The 16,261-nt window shown below is 36.1% G+C and overlaps 1 protein-coding gene across 1 annotated transcript in view; it reads left to right on the forward strand.

The window, feature by feature from the left end:
• Nucleotides 1–1,887: 1,887 nt before the first annotated feature.
• The window catches only part of LOC116296478 (A.superbus venom factor 1), a 53,443-nt gene continuing 39,069 nt past the window's right edge, over nt 1,888–16,261 (forward strand). The window contains 9 exon segments of the mRNA XM_089024857.1: nt 1,888–1,979; nt 8,010–8,170; nt 9,703–9,728; nt 10,039–10,216; nt 10,524–10,576; nt 12,042–12,059; nt 12,223–12,274; nt 12,361–12,440; nt 15,480–15,522. Coding sequence (XP_088880983.1) covers nt 1,921–1,979; nt 8,010–8,170; nt 9,703–9,728; nt 10,039–10,216; nt 10,524–10,576; nt 12,042–12,059; nt 12,223–12,274; nt 12,361–12,440; nt 15,480–15,522 — 670 coding nt within the window. The 5' untranslated portion in view covers nt 1,888–1,920.

Raw genomic sequence — 16,261 nt, forward strand, 5'->3', positions numbered from 1 at the left:
TCAGGGATCCAATTCCCCGAACTGAATTAATTCATCCTTTGGACTTCAACACTTCCGCCCCAGCTCTTCCCTGCTGATTTCAAAACCCTCCCCGGCTTTTCGACAGACTAGACCTGTTTTCCTGTATCATCATATGACTAAATCAACGCAATTGGATTGGCTGGTTGTCTCGTGAATAATTAATGAGTATGAGATTTGGCTTTTAATAACTTTCCTCGCCTGGACAGCAAACGTGAGTGGAGCCATGAAGTAGCATGACAACAGACTGGTGTGTGCGGAATTCGATTCTTTGGCTTATTCTTTGTATAAAAACATATAGCTTTTACAATGGAATCTCTACTTTCGCGAGGACGAGAATGAATAATTTGATTTCTTTTAAGCAAAGCCAAGACAAAGCGATAACGTATATATTTTGGCTGTTGTTTCCCAATGCATGCTAACTCTACCTATATCAGTATATTCAAAACCTTTATATTCTTAGAGAATCAGGTAAATAGTTAATCTCCAGGTAGCCCAGCGTACCCTGTCCCTGTAACAAAAAAGAAAGGAAAAAACAACGACAACATTAAGCTGGTCAAATCACGCAGAAACTTCGAATTCGCTAAGGGACTGAACAAGGTACAAGCAAAAATTGAAGTAAGTTTTAAAGCAAATTACTGAGTGAAGGTTGGCTGGTTTAACCCAACTACTAGTAAATCCTTTCCAGAAGTAGAAATTGAATGTCTGTTTTCAGCGAGGTCAGTAGGTGTAAACGATGAGGAAAGAAATCTCCACAAATAAAAATGAACATACTTGTCTACATGACTCTTGGTAGAGTTCCAAAGTGGGTGGGACAATAATATGATGAAAAATGATCGATTTGAACTCATTAAATGTTATCTGGGCGGGTTGCGATATTTTTATGTTGCGAGAAAAACAACTGTGCTTTCAGTGACAAACATGAATGATATGATCCTTTGTCTTTGTGGGCGGAGTCATGAACATGAACAGTCGCTTGAAAACAGTGTGTTACCGCATAACTCAAATAACTCACACAAAACTTACTGGCAGCTTTGCAAACTTCATTCCGCTATAGGAAGCTAAAATGAGGTGTTTGTAACGAAAAGAAAACTCTTATCTGAAGAGAAATATTGCTTTTTTGAGGCATATGTATATCGTTGTTTGTGAATAAACAGTTTTGCAACTTATTTACTGTCTTGCGTAGATCTTTTTCTCTGTTTCCTTTTTCAAGAGGGCTCATTTTCTACTATACATTCCAAGTAGTATCGACTGCCCTCCTTGTGAGATCAGATATTGTTCCTCATTTCGTACCATCGATATTTCAATGAAGCATGAAGAAAGAAGAAGGAGCCTCGGGTTTCTATTATTAAATAGGATGATCCTTTTAAAACGTTATTTCCGATACCTCAGCGTAGTTAGCCAATCAACATATATATACATTTTTTCTTCTTCTTCCGCTGAGGTGGTCTATCGCAAACAATCTCCTTCAACCGGCTAGATTATCGGCTGATAGTGTCCGAGAATGAGAAATGGTCCAAAAAATAAACAACAGTTGGCCGAAAAGCGACGACGCGAATGTGCGATACTTTGAGGACCATATCTCTTCCAAGGACATTATCAGCCGATATTCCAGGAAGGGGTTTATTTATTTTATATACTAACGTTATCATTGGAATGGATTTCACGAACTGAAAGCTTTGTTTCGATAATTATCTCCAGGCTGTAAGTGAAAAATTGAAGACATATAGGAGTATATTTTGTTTTAACTGGACAGATATCATTTCGGACAGGGGGATAATACCCGTCTGCACGTGACACATTTTAACCAATGTCAGCGCGCAAAAAAATATCGGTGGGTTATAAAAAACCTTGAACGTCATTGAGAAAGCTAGTTCATCGCGAGGCAAAAGAGGTTGCAAGATGAAGATGCTCTTGTACATCATTCTATTTACTGCAGCTAGCTGTGCATCAGCTCAAAGGTAATATAGAAACTATTGCAGTTAGATTCTCGTCAACTCAGTGTTAGGTACATAATGTATTTCACAAACTCTAAGTTTGCCTGGCAATCATTGAAGGTGGCCTTTTCCTGTTTACTCCAGAATTGACTTTAGCCTTCTTTGGTTATTCTTTGACATCAAATCACTTATGTATGTAGAACATATGTAAACCAAACTCTGAGTTTGCTTGGCAGTGGATGTACGTCTTTTCCTGTTAAAATATACATTGCAGTTTAACTAACATTGAAGATTAGCTGTTTTAGCCAAAATCCTTTTCAGAAGTAGAAACTGAATGCCCGTTTTCAGAGGTCAGTATGTTAAATCGATAAGGAAAAATCTCCTTGACTATCTAATAAATGACTCTTGGTACAGTTCCAAAATGGGTCGCTCAATAATATGATGGTATGCGATCGATTTGAACTCATTACTTCTTGTCTGGGTTTGGCAATTTTTTTGTGTTCTCGGCGACAAGAATACATAATTGCGCATACAAAGCAAAGAAATAGGTTTATTAGTTAGGCGGCTTTTGTGTAATCGTTAATTGCAGTTACTATAGAACATATATAAACCAAACTCTCAGTTTGCCTGGCAATGGTTGCACGTCTTTTACTGGTTTTTTTCCCCCCTTCTTTTTTTTCTGTTAACATACGCATTGCAGTTTAACTAACATTGTAGATTAGCTTTTTTAACCAAGTTCCCTTTCAAAAGTAGGAATTGAACATGCCTTTTTCAGAGCTTAGTAGGTAAATCGAGGAATATGGCTGTCCTTAAAACAGGGAACGGGGAACGGGGAACGGGAAGTTGGTAAAATTTCTACGCGGTAAAATATATTTCTCTCAATATTGTAAATAGAATTTATTAATGAAATAGTCAGTTGAAATATTGTATTTGATGAGTTTTAGGGCCCGTTTGCACTAGGCTAGATTTATGTTTGCTTTGCAAAAATATCTGTCAACATCAGCCCGTTTCCTGGTGCGAACGCAATTTTTTTTAATCTTACCAAAAGGTGTTTCGCTTTACCAAATTTCAAATACACCGTCGGCCTGATTCGAAGCAGGACAAAATTTTGTCAAACGTCAAAACTTTCTTGATTTTTAACAGAATCATATGCATTTGGCACGGAATAAATTCAGGTCATTAGTTGTTACGGTGTCAACATGAATCCAGAGTGAAGGCCACATTTTAGTCAAGAAAATAACTACTGAATCACATTTGTAAATAGTAATGATGAAAAGGTAAATTATACAGCGTGAAAAGATGAAAAAAGTAAGTAAGTTTTTTCATCTTTTCACGGTGTATAATTTACCTTTTCATCATTACTGTTTCATTAGAAACACCGACGCCGCTCACACTAGTTTTAGCTAATTATATCTTCACATTTGTAAATCTCAACTAGCCCCGCCGAGGGAGAGAAAGAGTCTCGAGGGTTGTTCTTTGAGATATTTTTTTACGCAAAGACCTTATGTTTGGTATCTTTTGTTATTTATTATTCAAAATACCGAAATGATACTCAAACCGTTTCGTCTTTTTTTTTTTTGTTACGTTCAGCGACTCCATAGATATGCTGGGCTGGAAATAAGTACGTTTGCCGGACTTTAATATAAAAATAATTAAAAATAAAAAAAAAAATAAAAAGATTTTTTAGAATATTGTAACGAGAAATATATTTTACTGCGTAGAGATTTTACCAAATTCGCGTTTCCCGTTCCCCGTTTCCCGTTTCCCGTTTCCCGTTTTAAAGACAGCCGAGGAATATCTTATACGAATAAACATGGGCATGTTTGTCTACATGACTCACTCTTGGCAGAGTTCCAAAGTGTTTGGCTCAATAATACGATGAAATACGATCGATTTGAACTTATTAGATCTTGTCGGAGTTGCGCTATTTTTGGTCTTGTTTACTTAGCCTTGACATGAAAGCAGTGCTGTATCCGCTGTACGGATGGCTGCTGGTACATTCCCTGGGTCCGAACAGAGACAGTCAAATACCATAACTGGGCCAAGACAAAAGGATGCAGAACATAACTAAAAACTGGACATAGCTAAAATATAGATGAGATGATATTTTGGATTTCTTATATTTTTTTAGGGTCTTTGGTGAAAAGAGTTCTCTCCACTCGTTTGATTTTATCAAACTTCTTTGGCGACTTATATAAGTAGATCAGTAAAAAAAAAGATAAATATCAAAGCAAAAAACTTTTTCATTGTAAAAAATATTGAAATCAAGACATCGAAATTCGCTTACCACGGCCGTTTTTTTTTTTTTTTTACTTGCAAATTTACACATCAACTTCTTCCGACTCAGATTCCGCCACCTTCGACTCCGCTAGCTTTCGTCGCAAGTGAAAACCAGGCTTTAACATTAGCTAGTTCCCATTAGCCGGCATACGTTCATACCTTAACGTAACTTTTGTTCAGTCCGTCTGCAAACTATCAACAGTTTTCATGTTCCCTGACTTCCAGAAGTGTATCTGGATTCCATTACACGATCTGATTGGCTCTTTTTTAAGAAAGTTTGTCAATTGGCTATAACTACCCTCGTCAGTCCCCACTTAAACGTCAGACCGGTTTGAAGCTGGTCGAAGTCAATAAATGTCGGATTTATTTCTTGGTTCATGACTACTGTGATGATCAGGTTAACTTTGGTGTGATTGCAGTGTTTACTACGGAAATGTATGGATGATTTGATTTGACTGTATTGCTGAAATATTAAAAAAACAATGAAAATATCCAATCTACACTTCAAAAAATAAAATCATGACAACATTTCAACATTTATTTGATGAATACATCGACAATATGTCAAAAAAGTGCAATATCTTAATACTCACTGTGAGATGAAGCTCACTTAATTCATCTTCGCGGTTTTCTGGTAGACAGAGCAAGTAGTACATGAAGCCATCCTGCAATCATAACACAAATTACTCCTCAATATAATTTGTTCTTCTTTATTTTTAAAGTTTAGTCGCTAAATTAAGGTAGCCGGACGGATTGGTAAAAAGAATAAGGAAACGGAGCTTTTTAATTTGGGGATAGGAGAAAATGCTTTCGAGTTCTTCGTTGAGAGAAATATAAACTTTGCAATAGTCTTCACACACACGCACACAAAGAAGAAAAAAGTCGAAAACAAAATCACAAAACACAAAAAGAAAAAAAAAAAAAAGAAAGAAAGAAAGAAAGAAAGAAAGAAAGAAAGAAAGAAAGAAAGAAAGAAAGAAAAGAAAAGAAAAGAAAAGGAATAAATGGCAGGCGTACGTCAAAAATTTTGTTTTAAAATTTTCTAATTTTTGAACTGCAGCACAGGAAGCGATTATAAACCCGGCACAGGAAACCCATAAATTGTTAAGTCGAAGTTACTTTTCTAAAAAAAAGCAATCAAAATCTAATTTAATCCATTGAATAACCTTACCTTGACATGACTATACATCTGATTTAGTCACCTGTTGAAAATATCAATACAAAATCAACCAAAATCCTTCTAAAACCGTAAAGAAATAATAATAAATGTATGAGAAATTGAAAGACTGCAAGCAGTTCCTTCATTATCCTTGGCCACTGTTTAGTTTTCTGATTGGTGTTTGCTTTGGTTGATTTGCCAAAGCGACGATTTTAGCGGAGCTCCCGCTCGGCCCGCGCGAGAGAAGCACCATACTTAAGGTAATTCCCTTGAAAGAAATTTTGCCAATAACTTTGTCCTGAAACTATGCATGGACATTAATTATGTTATGGACATTCAAAAACTGCAATGAAAAGATGGGGTCACCATTCTCGTTTTTTCCGCTAGATGCTCTCCAAATATGTCAATTTATGGGTTTTATAGTGAAATGCTGTAGTAACCGGAAGCTGCAATCAAGAACCTTTATTCACCGTTAAAAGTACTTTCATATAACAAAACGTACTTATAACTCGAAGATAACTAGATAATCAATATTATTAAATCCATCAAAGTTATTGGATGACTATGATTCTTGAACTATTAGTGAAAAATGCAGGCATGTGCGCCTCTACGAACGTCCAAAAATTGCACATGTCAAATATTCCCATCATAATATTTCAAAATCTATTCAATAAACTTTCCCTTCTATTTTGATATATAATGACGAGCATCGCAGTTATCAAAAATCTGAATCTCGTTTTGAGATTTATCTTGAAAAAAAAAAACATCTCAAAAGAGTCCAAAACTGACACTTTTCCGAGTGGAGACTGGGGCGAGTCAGATAAAAATCGCAATTTCTCTACACAAAAAAGAGAAAAAAAGTGAAAATTGGTTTGGAACATGTTTCTTATTTAGTTTCCTAAAGACAAATGCCTAAACTTTGCTAGTTCCATTCTTTTAGTTGCATGCGCAGAAAAATGCGCAGTGCAAAACAAGGGAATTACCTTAAGAAATCATAGGTAAACCCAATGGTAAGCTCGTGAAGCTTTTTGAGTACCAATGAACTAAGATGATAACAAATGACACTTGGTGACTCATTTCATTGAGGGTATTGTGATCGAGTACGGTGATAGTCGAAGTTATGTTTTGTGCAAACAAACTGTTGTCTTTATCAATTAAGAGGAATTTTTTTTCAATGATGAGCAATAATGGCAAAAAGCGCCAATAACTAGACTTTCGTATGAATCTGATCGAAATTTTCGTATTGGGTTAACACTCAAAACCTTTTTTAAACAGTTAAAAACCTGATGTACTATGATAAAGTGCCTGTTTGAAGCGATATTTTCAATTGTACAAAGATGTTTTGTTGCATTTGTATTAGAATCTTGCTTGGTCAGCCTTTTTTATAGAAAATATATGGGAAATAAGCAAATGCAGGCCTAAACCTCATTTTCGAATAAAATTTTTACTTTGGGTTTATAACACTTTGATTCCACTTTCATCGGTCATCTCCACTTCCAAACAAGTTAAACTTTCTGAATAACGAGATTTTAGCCTTGTTTAACGTAACAGCCTTTCTTCAAGAAAATAGTTTTTGGCGCTCACCGCTTGAATACGAAGAGAATTCCCTCTTAAAATATTGGCTTCTGATTAGATAAAGTAAGACAATATTTATTTTATACTTAATTCGCAATATAAAATTGAAAAACTTAAGTTTACAAATAGATATAAAGATTACAAATATAAATAAGAAAATATATAAAAAGAAATAAAGAAATAACTATTATGTAATAAAATCTATTAAAAATTGGCTAGAATCCTTTCTTTTCGGATTTCTGGTTATGAAATTTTTCTACAATTGAGATTATCTGGACCGAGTCTAATCGATCCAATATATGACAAACCAGGCTGTTTTCGGATTCATCTTCCAACGTAATGATAAATACGACAATCTCATATCTCAAGGTCCAATGAAAAGAGCATAAAGTAAACTACGAATACTGCTGAAATATGCTGCTGATTACAAGGGATTATGAAGTGATCGAAAATCCAAAATGGCTTCCTCTACAAACAACGTGAGTAGATTCTTCCAGTGACGTCACTTGGCGAATAGAATGGATTCCATGGTTACGGGAATTACCCAAAACGATTGGCTGAGAAGCGTTATCCGAAAAATGCGAAATCTAGCCACTCCAATACCTCTTCACGAGCTAAAAATGTCGGCCATGGAAAACTTTGTCGAAGAAAGAACGAAACATGCCCCTGGGGGTGGGGGTGAGTTGTGTACAAAATTCCTAAGTGGGAAAGTATAATCGCACAAAGAAAACAATGTAGTGCATTTTGATTCGATTTCAATGCATGGTTTTTATTATGGGATACGTTATCTTCATCTCGAATAAAAATAGTTGAAGATTTCAGTTTCCCGATCTTTTTTTTTTTTTGCCTTTCAGATTCATTCAAATTGGGCTCCCTGGCTCCCTAATTTCGTATCGGGAGCTCCGCTTTTAGGCAGTGCCTAAATATATATATTAGTAGACTATATAGTTTAATATCACGGAGGGAGGGGTGTATATCAATTAGTATTTGAAAGTATATACATTCCAGATGTCTTAACTTTACCTTGAATTTTCTACCAGGTACTTTATTACAGCTCCAAACGTCTTTCACGTGGGTACTCCAGTAAACGTCTCTGTTACCGTCTTTGGAATCAATTCACCGATAACAGTACGACTTTTTCTTCAAGACTTTCCATATAGACGAAAAACATTCTCTTCCGTTCAAGCAGTATTTCAAAAAGGTTAGAATCGTACGCGTGTAAGAAAAAACAAACATTTAAGGTGGCCTGCCTAGTATCGAAAAAAAAAAAAAAGCTGCGCATGATTCTATTCAATGCTTTATTACGCCATGAGACCGGCAATTTGAGCCCACGATGTGCCTACGCAGAAAAGCCGCTAACTTCAAGCTCTTATTGAAAAACTATACACGTTTTGAACTTTAACAGGGCAAATATGTCAAATCTGGCACGAGACTATATTTTCCCCCCAATTTCTGAAAGTGCATAAAAAAAGAATCTGTTAAGAAAGTTGAACAAAATGACAAAACGCGCTGTGTACGATTTTTAACTGTTTCATTTTACTTAATTATTTATTTATCTATTTATTTTTTGAAAAATTATCAAGCGCAATACAAATAACATGTAGTACTATAATTCTCAACACTTCCCAAATCTTTTTACTTATATTTGTAAAATTTTAAAAACAATGTATAATTTGTTTTATTTTTGAAAAATTAAAGTAAAATAAGTTTGATAACAGTTCACGTTTTGAACTTTTATAGGACATTGTTTCTTGTTTTTTTCCCCCTTCAAGACGGTGTTGATAAGGTTGTGTTTTGTCGTAGATATCTCGATAACAACCGAAGGGCAAAGCCTTTTTCTTTCTAGAATTAATCTTAGCATTAAACTTGGGTTTAACAAATTATCTTTTAAAAACGTTTTCATGTTTTTTTTTTCTTTGTTAGGCAGCCACCATAATACTTTTGTTGATGTCGACTATTCTTTGATATTCAGTAAAATGACCCTTGTTCATACATGTGCTTCATACATGACTAAAAGGAAGATTGAAAAGATGCGCACAAGTATTTTGCATTGATTATTCTTCAGACATTTTCCTGTGAGAAATTATTAAATGTCGTGTTTTGATAATGCGTTCTCATTGTGTGGAAGGGTATCCTTATGAGAACCCACATCACGCTCGCAAACTTCTAGTTGATTTATTTATATCTAAAATAACAATTATTGTAATTTGTATTTTAAGAGGGAAATAAAATAACTTGCTTGCTGTGCTGTGTGGAGTTGTAAGGCACACAGCAAGGGCGAGCGTTTTCTATTTCATTCAATCAAAAACGCGCACGCATGCTGTGTGCAGTTTTAAAGTGCGGGCGTATTGACATGTATAAACCACAAGTGCTTTATACAATATTTCGATTATAAAATGTAACTTAGAGTAGCTGTTATTTTGGATAAGAATGACGAAATAAAGGGTGTGCACGTGAACTGTGTGCTACTACTCGTTTTCTTAACTCTACATGAAGCACGGCATGTTTGAAAATCAGCTTGCTGAGCCGTCTACCGTGGGTAAAATAAAGTTAACTGATTTATTGATTGACGCGTCCGCTGAACCAATCAGAACTCGCGATATTTAGTAACAATGCTAATGCGATCCGATTTACGATTTTCTGATAAATATTATGTCATGTATTTTAATTTGCTATCTTATTTGCCAAATACATAAATATATAATGACAGGTTGTATTTTCTTTTTTCTTCAGATGTTCCACAGTTCCTCACAGTAAGGGTACGTTGTCAACATAGATAGACAAGTTCACACTTTTTGATATTTTTTTTCTGTATTAGATCAGAGGTGGTGTTATTCCCAAACTGTTGAGACAAAAAAAAAAACAAAAAAAAAACAAGCGAAATTTTTAAAGTTTGCGACACGATGTCTCGAAAAGGAAAACGGCGACCAGTTTTTTGTTCCGACGAAGCACTAACGTTCGAAACGTCCGTACAGTTTTAAACCTTTTTTAATTCTTTTTTATGTTTCATTCTTATTTACTTATTGGATTACTTATTACGATTAAAGCGTAATTTTTCTTTGCATTTAGGTTGATCCCGAGAACACTCGTGACCAAGCAGCAGTAGATAAACAATACGTTTATCTTGTTGCCAAATCTGATGATCAAACATTACGATTCCACAAGGAAACCAAAATACTGCTTAGTTTCAAGGATGGCGTTATCCTTATTCAAACCGATAAACCCATCTACACGCCGAAACAAAGGGGTCAGTATCATGGACACAACTGACAACCGGGCTAATAACATTATTATTAATCTTGATATGCCATATGTAATTATAACAGTGACTGGGACCGACGTGCTTGAGGTCCAGAAATGGTAATGTTTCTCGAGACGAAGTCCCTAGGTGAATCCCCGAGGCGCACCATTGCCCGCTCAGAACGGCTACCGTGATGTTCACGTGATGTTCACGTGGCACCCTCGTAGCCCACGAGAAAATTATATAACTACAATATTTATTTGTATGCATTAGTTAATAGTTTGAACTAATATAAATTGTCATTTTTTTTCAGTCAAAATCCGTGTTATACCGCTTGGTTTTGACCTGATGCCCACCACAAAAAAGGTCGGTTATCATCTTAATTCCTTTAAGCTATTATGTTAGAAGTATTGAATATTTATATTTTTGAACTGAAAACCTTTGCGTTGTCTTGTTTGTTTGTCTGCGGTCTGTTTATTTTTTATATATAACCAATAGGACTTTGTCATATAAAAATAGGAATAAATTGTTTAAGAGAAACAAGTGAAATCATTCCACTGTTAAAAACATAGTAACCAATTTAATGATTTGCTTCATGGTACGAAAGGAGAGTGAGGTAACCCTATCCAGAATACATCCTAACATCGAATTTAGAAGTTGATTGCTGCAGAGAGAGAAAACCGGAGAACCCGGAGAAAAACCCTCGAAGCACAGGAGAGAACCAACAAACAATTCTAGTCACATAAGTAGATATGAAATGGCGGTTCTACGCCATGAGGAGCGGGGAGCCGGCGGAGCCAGGCTACCACCCCTCCCCCACGATTTTCCGGAGCCGGAGGAGCCACGCTCCAGACCACCCCACTCCTCCCCAACAATTTTTTTAAATGTTTTTTAAATTGCAATAAACACTAAAGATTAGATCAACCCCATGCGAACTGAATGAAATTATGAATTTATATATTTCCAAAACAATATCTAGCGGTCAATAAAGTATCAACCCATCATAATGGTTATTCAACAAGAATCTTAAGAAGAGAATCCCCCTCTCATTTGTTCCTAAATTCATTATTAAGCAATCGGTAACAATCGCGGGAGAGGAGTGGGGTGGTCTGGGGCCTGGCTCCACCGGCTCCGGAAAATTGTGGGGGTGGGGTGGTAGCTTGGCTCCGCCGGCTCCGGGCTCCGGATGGCGCAGAACCGCAAGGATTTTAAAAACGAGACCATAACTCATTCATTCCTAAATTCATTTTTGTAGTCAGTAAAAATTGTTGGGGAGGAGTGGGGTGGTCTGGGACCTGGCTCCAACGGCTCCGGAAAATTGTGTGGGAGGGGTGGTAGCCTGGCTCCGCCGGCTCCTCGCTCCTCATGGCGTAGAACCGCTAAAAATGGTTATTCAACAAGAGTCTTAGAAAAGAAGCCCCTTCTCTTTTGTTCCTAAATTCATTTTTGCAGTCAGTAACAATTGTGGGGGAGGAGTGGGGTGGTCTGGGGCCTGGCTCCACCGGCTCCGAAAAATGGTGGGGGAGGGGTGGTAACCTGGCTCCGCCGGCTCCGGGCTCCGGATGTTGCAGAACCCTCATTTCATATCTACTCGCATACGAAACCATTGGCAAAAGGCGACGCATTCGCATATAGACAGACATTTTTGATATTATTTTGTTAGTATATACTAAACCAGTTATTATCATCAATATAGGGGGCTTTAGTATCAAAATAATATTAGAATCTAATTAATTCTTATTTGTTATTTATTATTATTTTATTTCTATACGACAATGTCTTTTAAGTAGGTATATATAATGCATTAATGAGATGTTTTTTCTTCTTCTAGATTACGGTGGTTGTTAAGGTATGTAGTGCACTGTAGTTTGATAATACTTGTCTGTCTGTTAGCATTACACACAATTCAAACCAGGATTGTGTAACTATTTGATGCATGATACCAGAATATTTATTACCCAGCCATATCATGTGATGAGTAGCAACAGTTTGTATCTCATTATTTGGTTTAGAATCCACAAGGCATAAGAGTTCAGCAGTGGAAGAATCTAGATACGAAGACAGGTACGTATGATCTAATCACTCACAGTCCCCAGTGAAAGTCTCACAGACAGGTCAATGGATATGTTTTGGATATTTTTGTCTTGTAGGCTTTATTTCTAAAGTACTTGACCTCGGGGATTTTGTTCTTAATGGTAACTGGACAGTACAAGCATTTTACGGACAACAGGTGACTATACTGCTCACTGATATTATTGTAATTGTAGGAGTGAGGAGAGGAGTAAGGAGGGAGAAAAGAGGAGGAGGGGAGAGGCGGAGGAGGGGAGAGGCGGAGGGAGGAGGAGAAGGAGGAGGAGGAAGGTAGGGAGGAGGAGGAGGAAGAGGAGGAGGAGGAGGAGGGCGGAGGAGGAGATGGGAGGTAGTGGAGGCAGGATGAGGGAGGCTGATGGTTAGATGTTAGTATTCGTCTTGATGAGGCTTAGGCGCTGCGTGCTTTTTACTGATTCTTCTTCTTCTTCTTCTTCTTCTTCTTCTTCTTCTTCTCCTCCTCCTTCTTCTTCTTTTCTTCTTCTTCTTCTTCTTCTTCTTCTCATTATTATAAGGCAGTATATTACGCACGAATGCCTAGGTTACTGCAGTGGCTGAGCGTGAGAGTCACTGGAATCTCTTTAATAAAACCTAATAAACACTATTTAGTGTACTTGTTAAAATTGCTTTTTGCATCTTCTTCAGCACTAATTTGCTCTTTTCTCCTATTAAGCTTTGTTTTGACCTCATTACATCTTTCGAATACCCGCCTAGTACGTCCATGATGATGTTATGCTATGTAATTTTGTATCCCGGGTACTGTGTCTTTAAGGACGGTGCCTACTGTTTGCCACGCGCACACGTACTGCGCATCTACATTCGAGGAATTTCAAAATTTATTACTTGAATTGCACGAAAAAAAGCGTTTATTTCCGATAAAAGTTAAAGAAGAAAACGATTTTAAGTAACCCAGGCTTGTTAAAGAGATCATTTGCTAAGGTTTAAGGTTAAATTTGTGATTTGCTTAAAATTATGTTAAATACTATATAGCTAATTTCAATCTAATTTAACTGCTTTTGTAAGTACTGTCTCCTTATATTATATAATTATGTATTTCAATAAAAACTATTGGTAAAAATCTGAATAATTATTATATTTAATTATACAGCTTCTCATTAATCCCATATAGGTAACTGTCCAATTATTTTCTTAATAGGACAGGTCTTGTTGATATGGGATTAATAAGGCATCTATATAATTACTAGGTAATGGGATTTCATGCTCCCCAATCAAGAAATAATTAGACTCGAAAAATTCCTCTGACTGCCAAATTGGACTCGGCTACGGCCTCATCCAATTTTGTCAGTCCTCGGAATTTTCCTCGTCCAATTATTTCTTAATTGGACAGCATGGAGGCCTATTACATATACAAACCAAGTATTTATCAAAAAAAAAAAAAAAAAAAAAAGGATTGGATCTATATCTCGAAATACTAAAATCTAAGTCTAAGCTAAATTATAACAACCCAATAAATAACTATAAATTTATATAATTATAATGTTTAATGTTCAGTGTCCAATGCCTATAGTGATAAGTCTCGTAGCAGTGATTTGAAAGTACGTGCAATGTTCAGTGTAGATGAAATGACAGCTTTCTGCATCTTTATAAGTGTGTCACTTCCTCTTCTTCTTCCCAAGAGCTTGCCCATGCACTCTTCCAAGTCGGTTGAATATCCTCCTTAAACGTCTATCATGATGTTGTACTGTTCGATCTTGTATCCTTTAAACTGTTGCTTCAATTGCCCTAATTCACTATGACGTCACATCAAAACAATCTTCAACAATCTATAGTTTAAACGCAAAGGATCATGGTCGTCGGACGGGGGTCAAATCAACGCAAACTTACCGAAAATTGTTCTAAAACCCGTATCAATCCACGAAGAGAAGTAGAATAGCCAACAAATGCTCAGAATATTTTTTTGTACATATTAACATTTTTTTTTTTTAAATTGGATGGACGGTTTGTTGTGTAAAACTGAGAAAGAGTAGATCGTGGTCTTGACATCTAGTAGTTGATTCGCGTGATTGACTCGCAAATTTTGCAGAACACAGTGCTCTATTGTTTCAAATGACGGGTGTTTCTATTGAACAAATATATACTGACAATCAAAACATCATACTTGCATGGTTAAATAATGAAAAGAGGTGTAAGTAATCTTTTTTTGTATTCACATGCATTGACCGTTTTATGATTAAATTTCATTATTATTATTTTTTTGAGAAAACGTGTTTGTCGTTGTTTCTTGTGCAAGTCATCTTTTGTTTATTGTTTGTTTTTTGATGAGTCTACAGTTTGACAGGGAAAATAAAAACAGCCGCTGATTGGCTCATGCGTTTGATCAAGCCATAACTAGGACTATTCTAGAAATAGATAAAAATAGATGTGACCTATCCAGGAGGGTGCTCAGAAGCGGCCCTGATTGCTTCTCAAGAACTATGACGTCATAATAGGGGTTGTTCTAAAAATAGATATGACCTATCCGAAGAGGAGGTGTGAAGTCACTATAAAGGGTATGACGTCATTTTATGGGGCTGAAGTCATTGCAAGGGCTGATCCACGATCCAACGTGATCCACCCGTCCCAGAACCGCTATTCTTTATACTAGTAGTGGAACATCCCGCTATAATGTGCGGAACACTTTCTAGGTCAGTTCTGCACAGTCTACACTTCGGGTCGTTTTCAGGTGCTGAGCAAATCTTCTTGGCATAATACAACTTAGTTGGTAATAGTTGTTCATAAAATTCATGCATACCTGCTATGACATGCGAAGGGCATGAGTTCCACTTCTTCAGCCAACCAAAGCACTTCTTCACGTTGATATTATCATCATTCCATCGTTCGCTCATTAGTTTACCTTGCAACTTTTCTTCTTTTATGGTGTTTCTGATGTGCTGTTCTTTGTGTTGCAGTAATAATTTGTTTGATGGGAATTTCTTTTCTTTCCGTGCTAAGGCATGATGGGTTAGGATAGAGTAGCTGTAATGTTAATGCTAGCTCCTCCGCATACTTGTTTGTATCCTTCAGCAGACTCGTTGCCTTTTCTTGTTGAGTTCTCTTTGAACCGTATTATTATTATTATTATTATTATTATTATTATTGTTGTTGTTATTATTATTATTATTATTATTATTATTATTATTATTATTACTATTATTATTATTATTATTATTATTATTTATAGTTCATTCATAACACTTCTATCAAGTTTGAAGTCAGAGAATATGGTATGTAAGAGTTAAGTTACCGAGAACGGAGATAATAAGCTATACACATCCCCGGAGGGTCGTAGGCCCTCGCGATGTATAGGCTTATTGATGGTTTTCAACCATTCCCAAGAGAATTAAATAATAAAAGACACGGCGGCCATGTTGGAGGATATAACAAAATAGTTCATTGACAATTCTTTTGTTAAGTTCCTCCAACATGGCCGACGCGAAAACCATCAATTGCCGACGTTCGACGTTAATCAAGTATTTCATTTATCGATTGAGTAGGTTTTCTATCAAATGTTGATATATTTGACTTAAAAATAATAAAACTAATAAGATAAATATAATAAAGATAAAAATAATAATAACGTGCATGATCGGGGCTGATGAATTGAACTGAATTATAAATGCGAGGTCAATATATAGTTATTAACAATAATAGTAATAACCATAATTAATTAAATGTAAGATTACAGATAAAACGCGTGGCCTTCGGCATTCTCATCAAGGCTATCTCTAGCTGTAGCCGAAACGTTATGTGTTTTTTTTTATTCTGCGCGTTTTATCCGTAATCTCACATCTAATTAATCATTTTTTAAGGCGAACCTCAAAGATACTAATATAGAGAGTTTTAGATTTACGTTCACGGCAAACGTCAAACGTCAGTTGACCAGTAAAAATTCTTTTAAATTACTGAAAAAGAATCGCAAAAAAGTCCAAGTAGTAGAAAAACAAAAGCGTATTTGCGCTTGGT

This window comes from Actinia tenebrosa, unplaced genomic scaffold, assembly GCF_029948245.1.
Source record: "Actinia tenebrosa isolate PJP-AT-01 unplaced genomic scaffold, QUT_ActTen_1.0 PGA_scaffold9__36_contigs__length_13948895, whole genome shotgun sequence".
NCBI lineage: Eukaryota > Metazoa > Cnidaria > Anthozoa > Actiniaria > Actiniidae > Actinia > Actinia tenebrosa.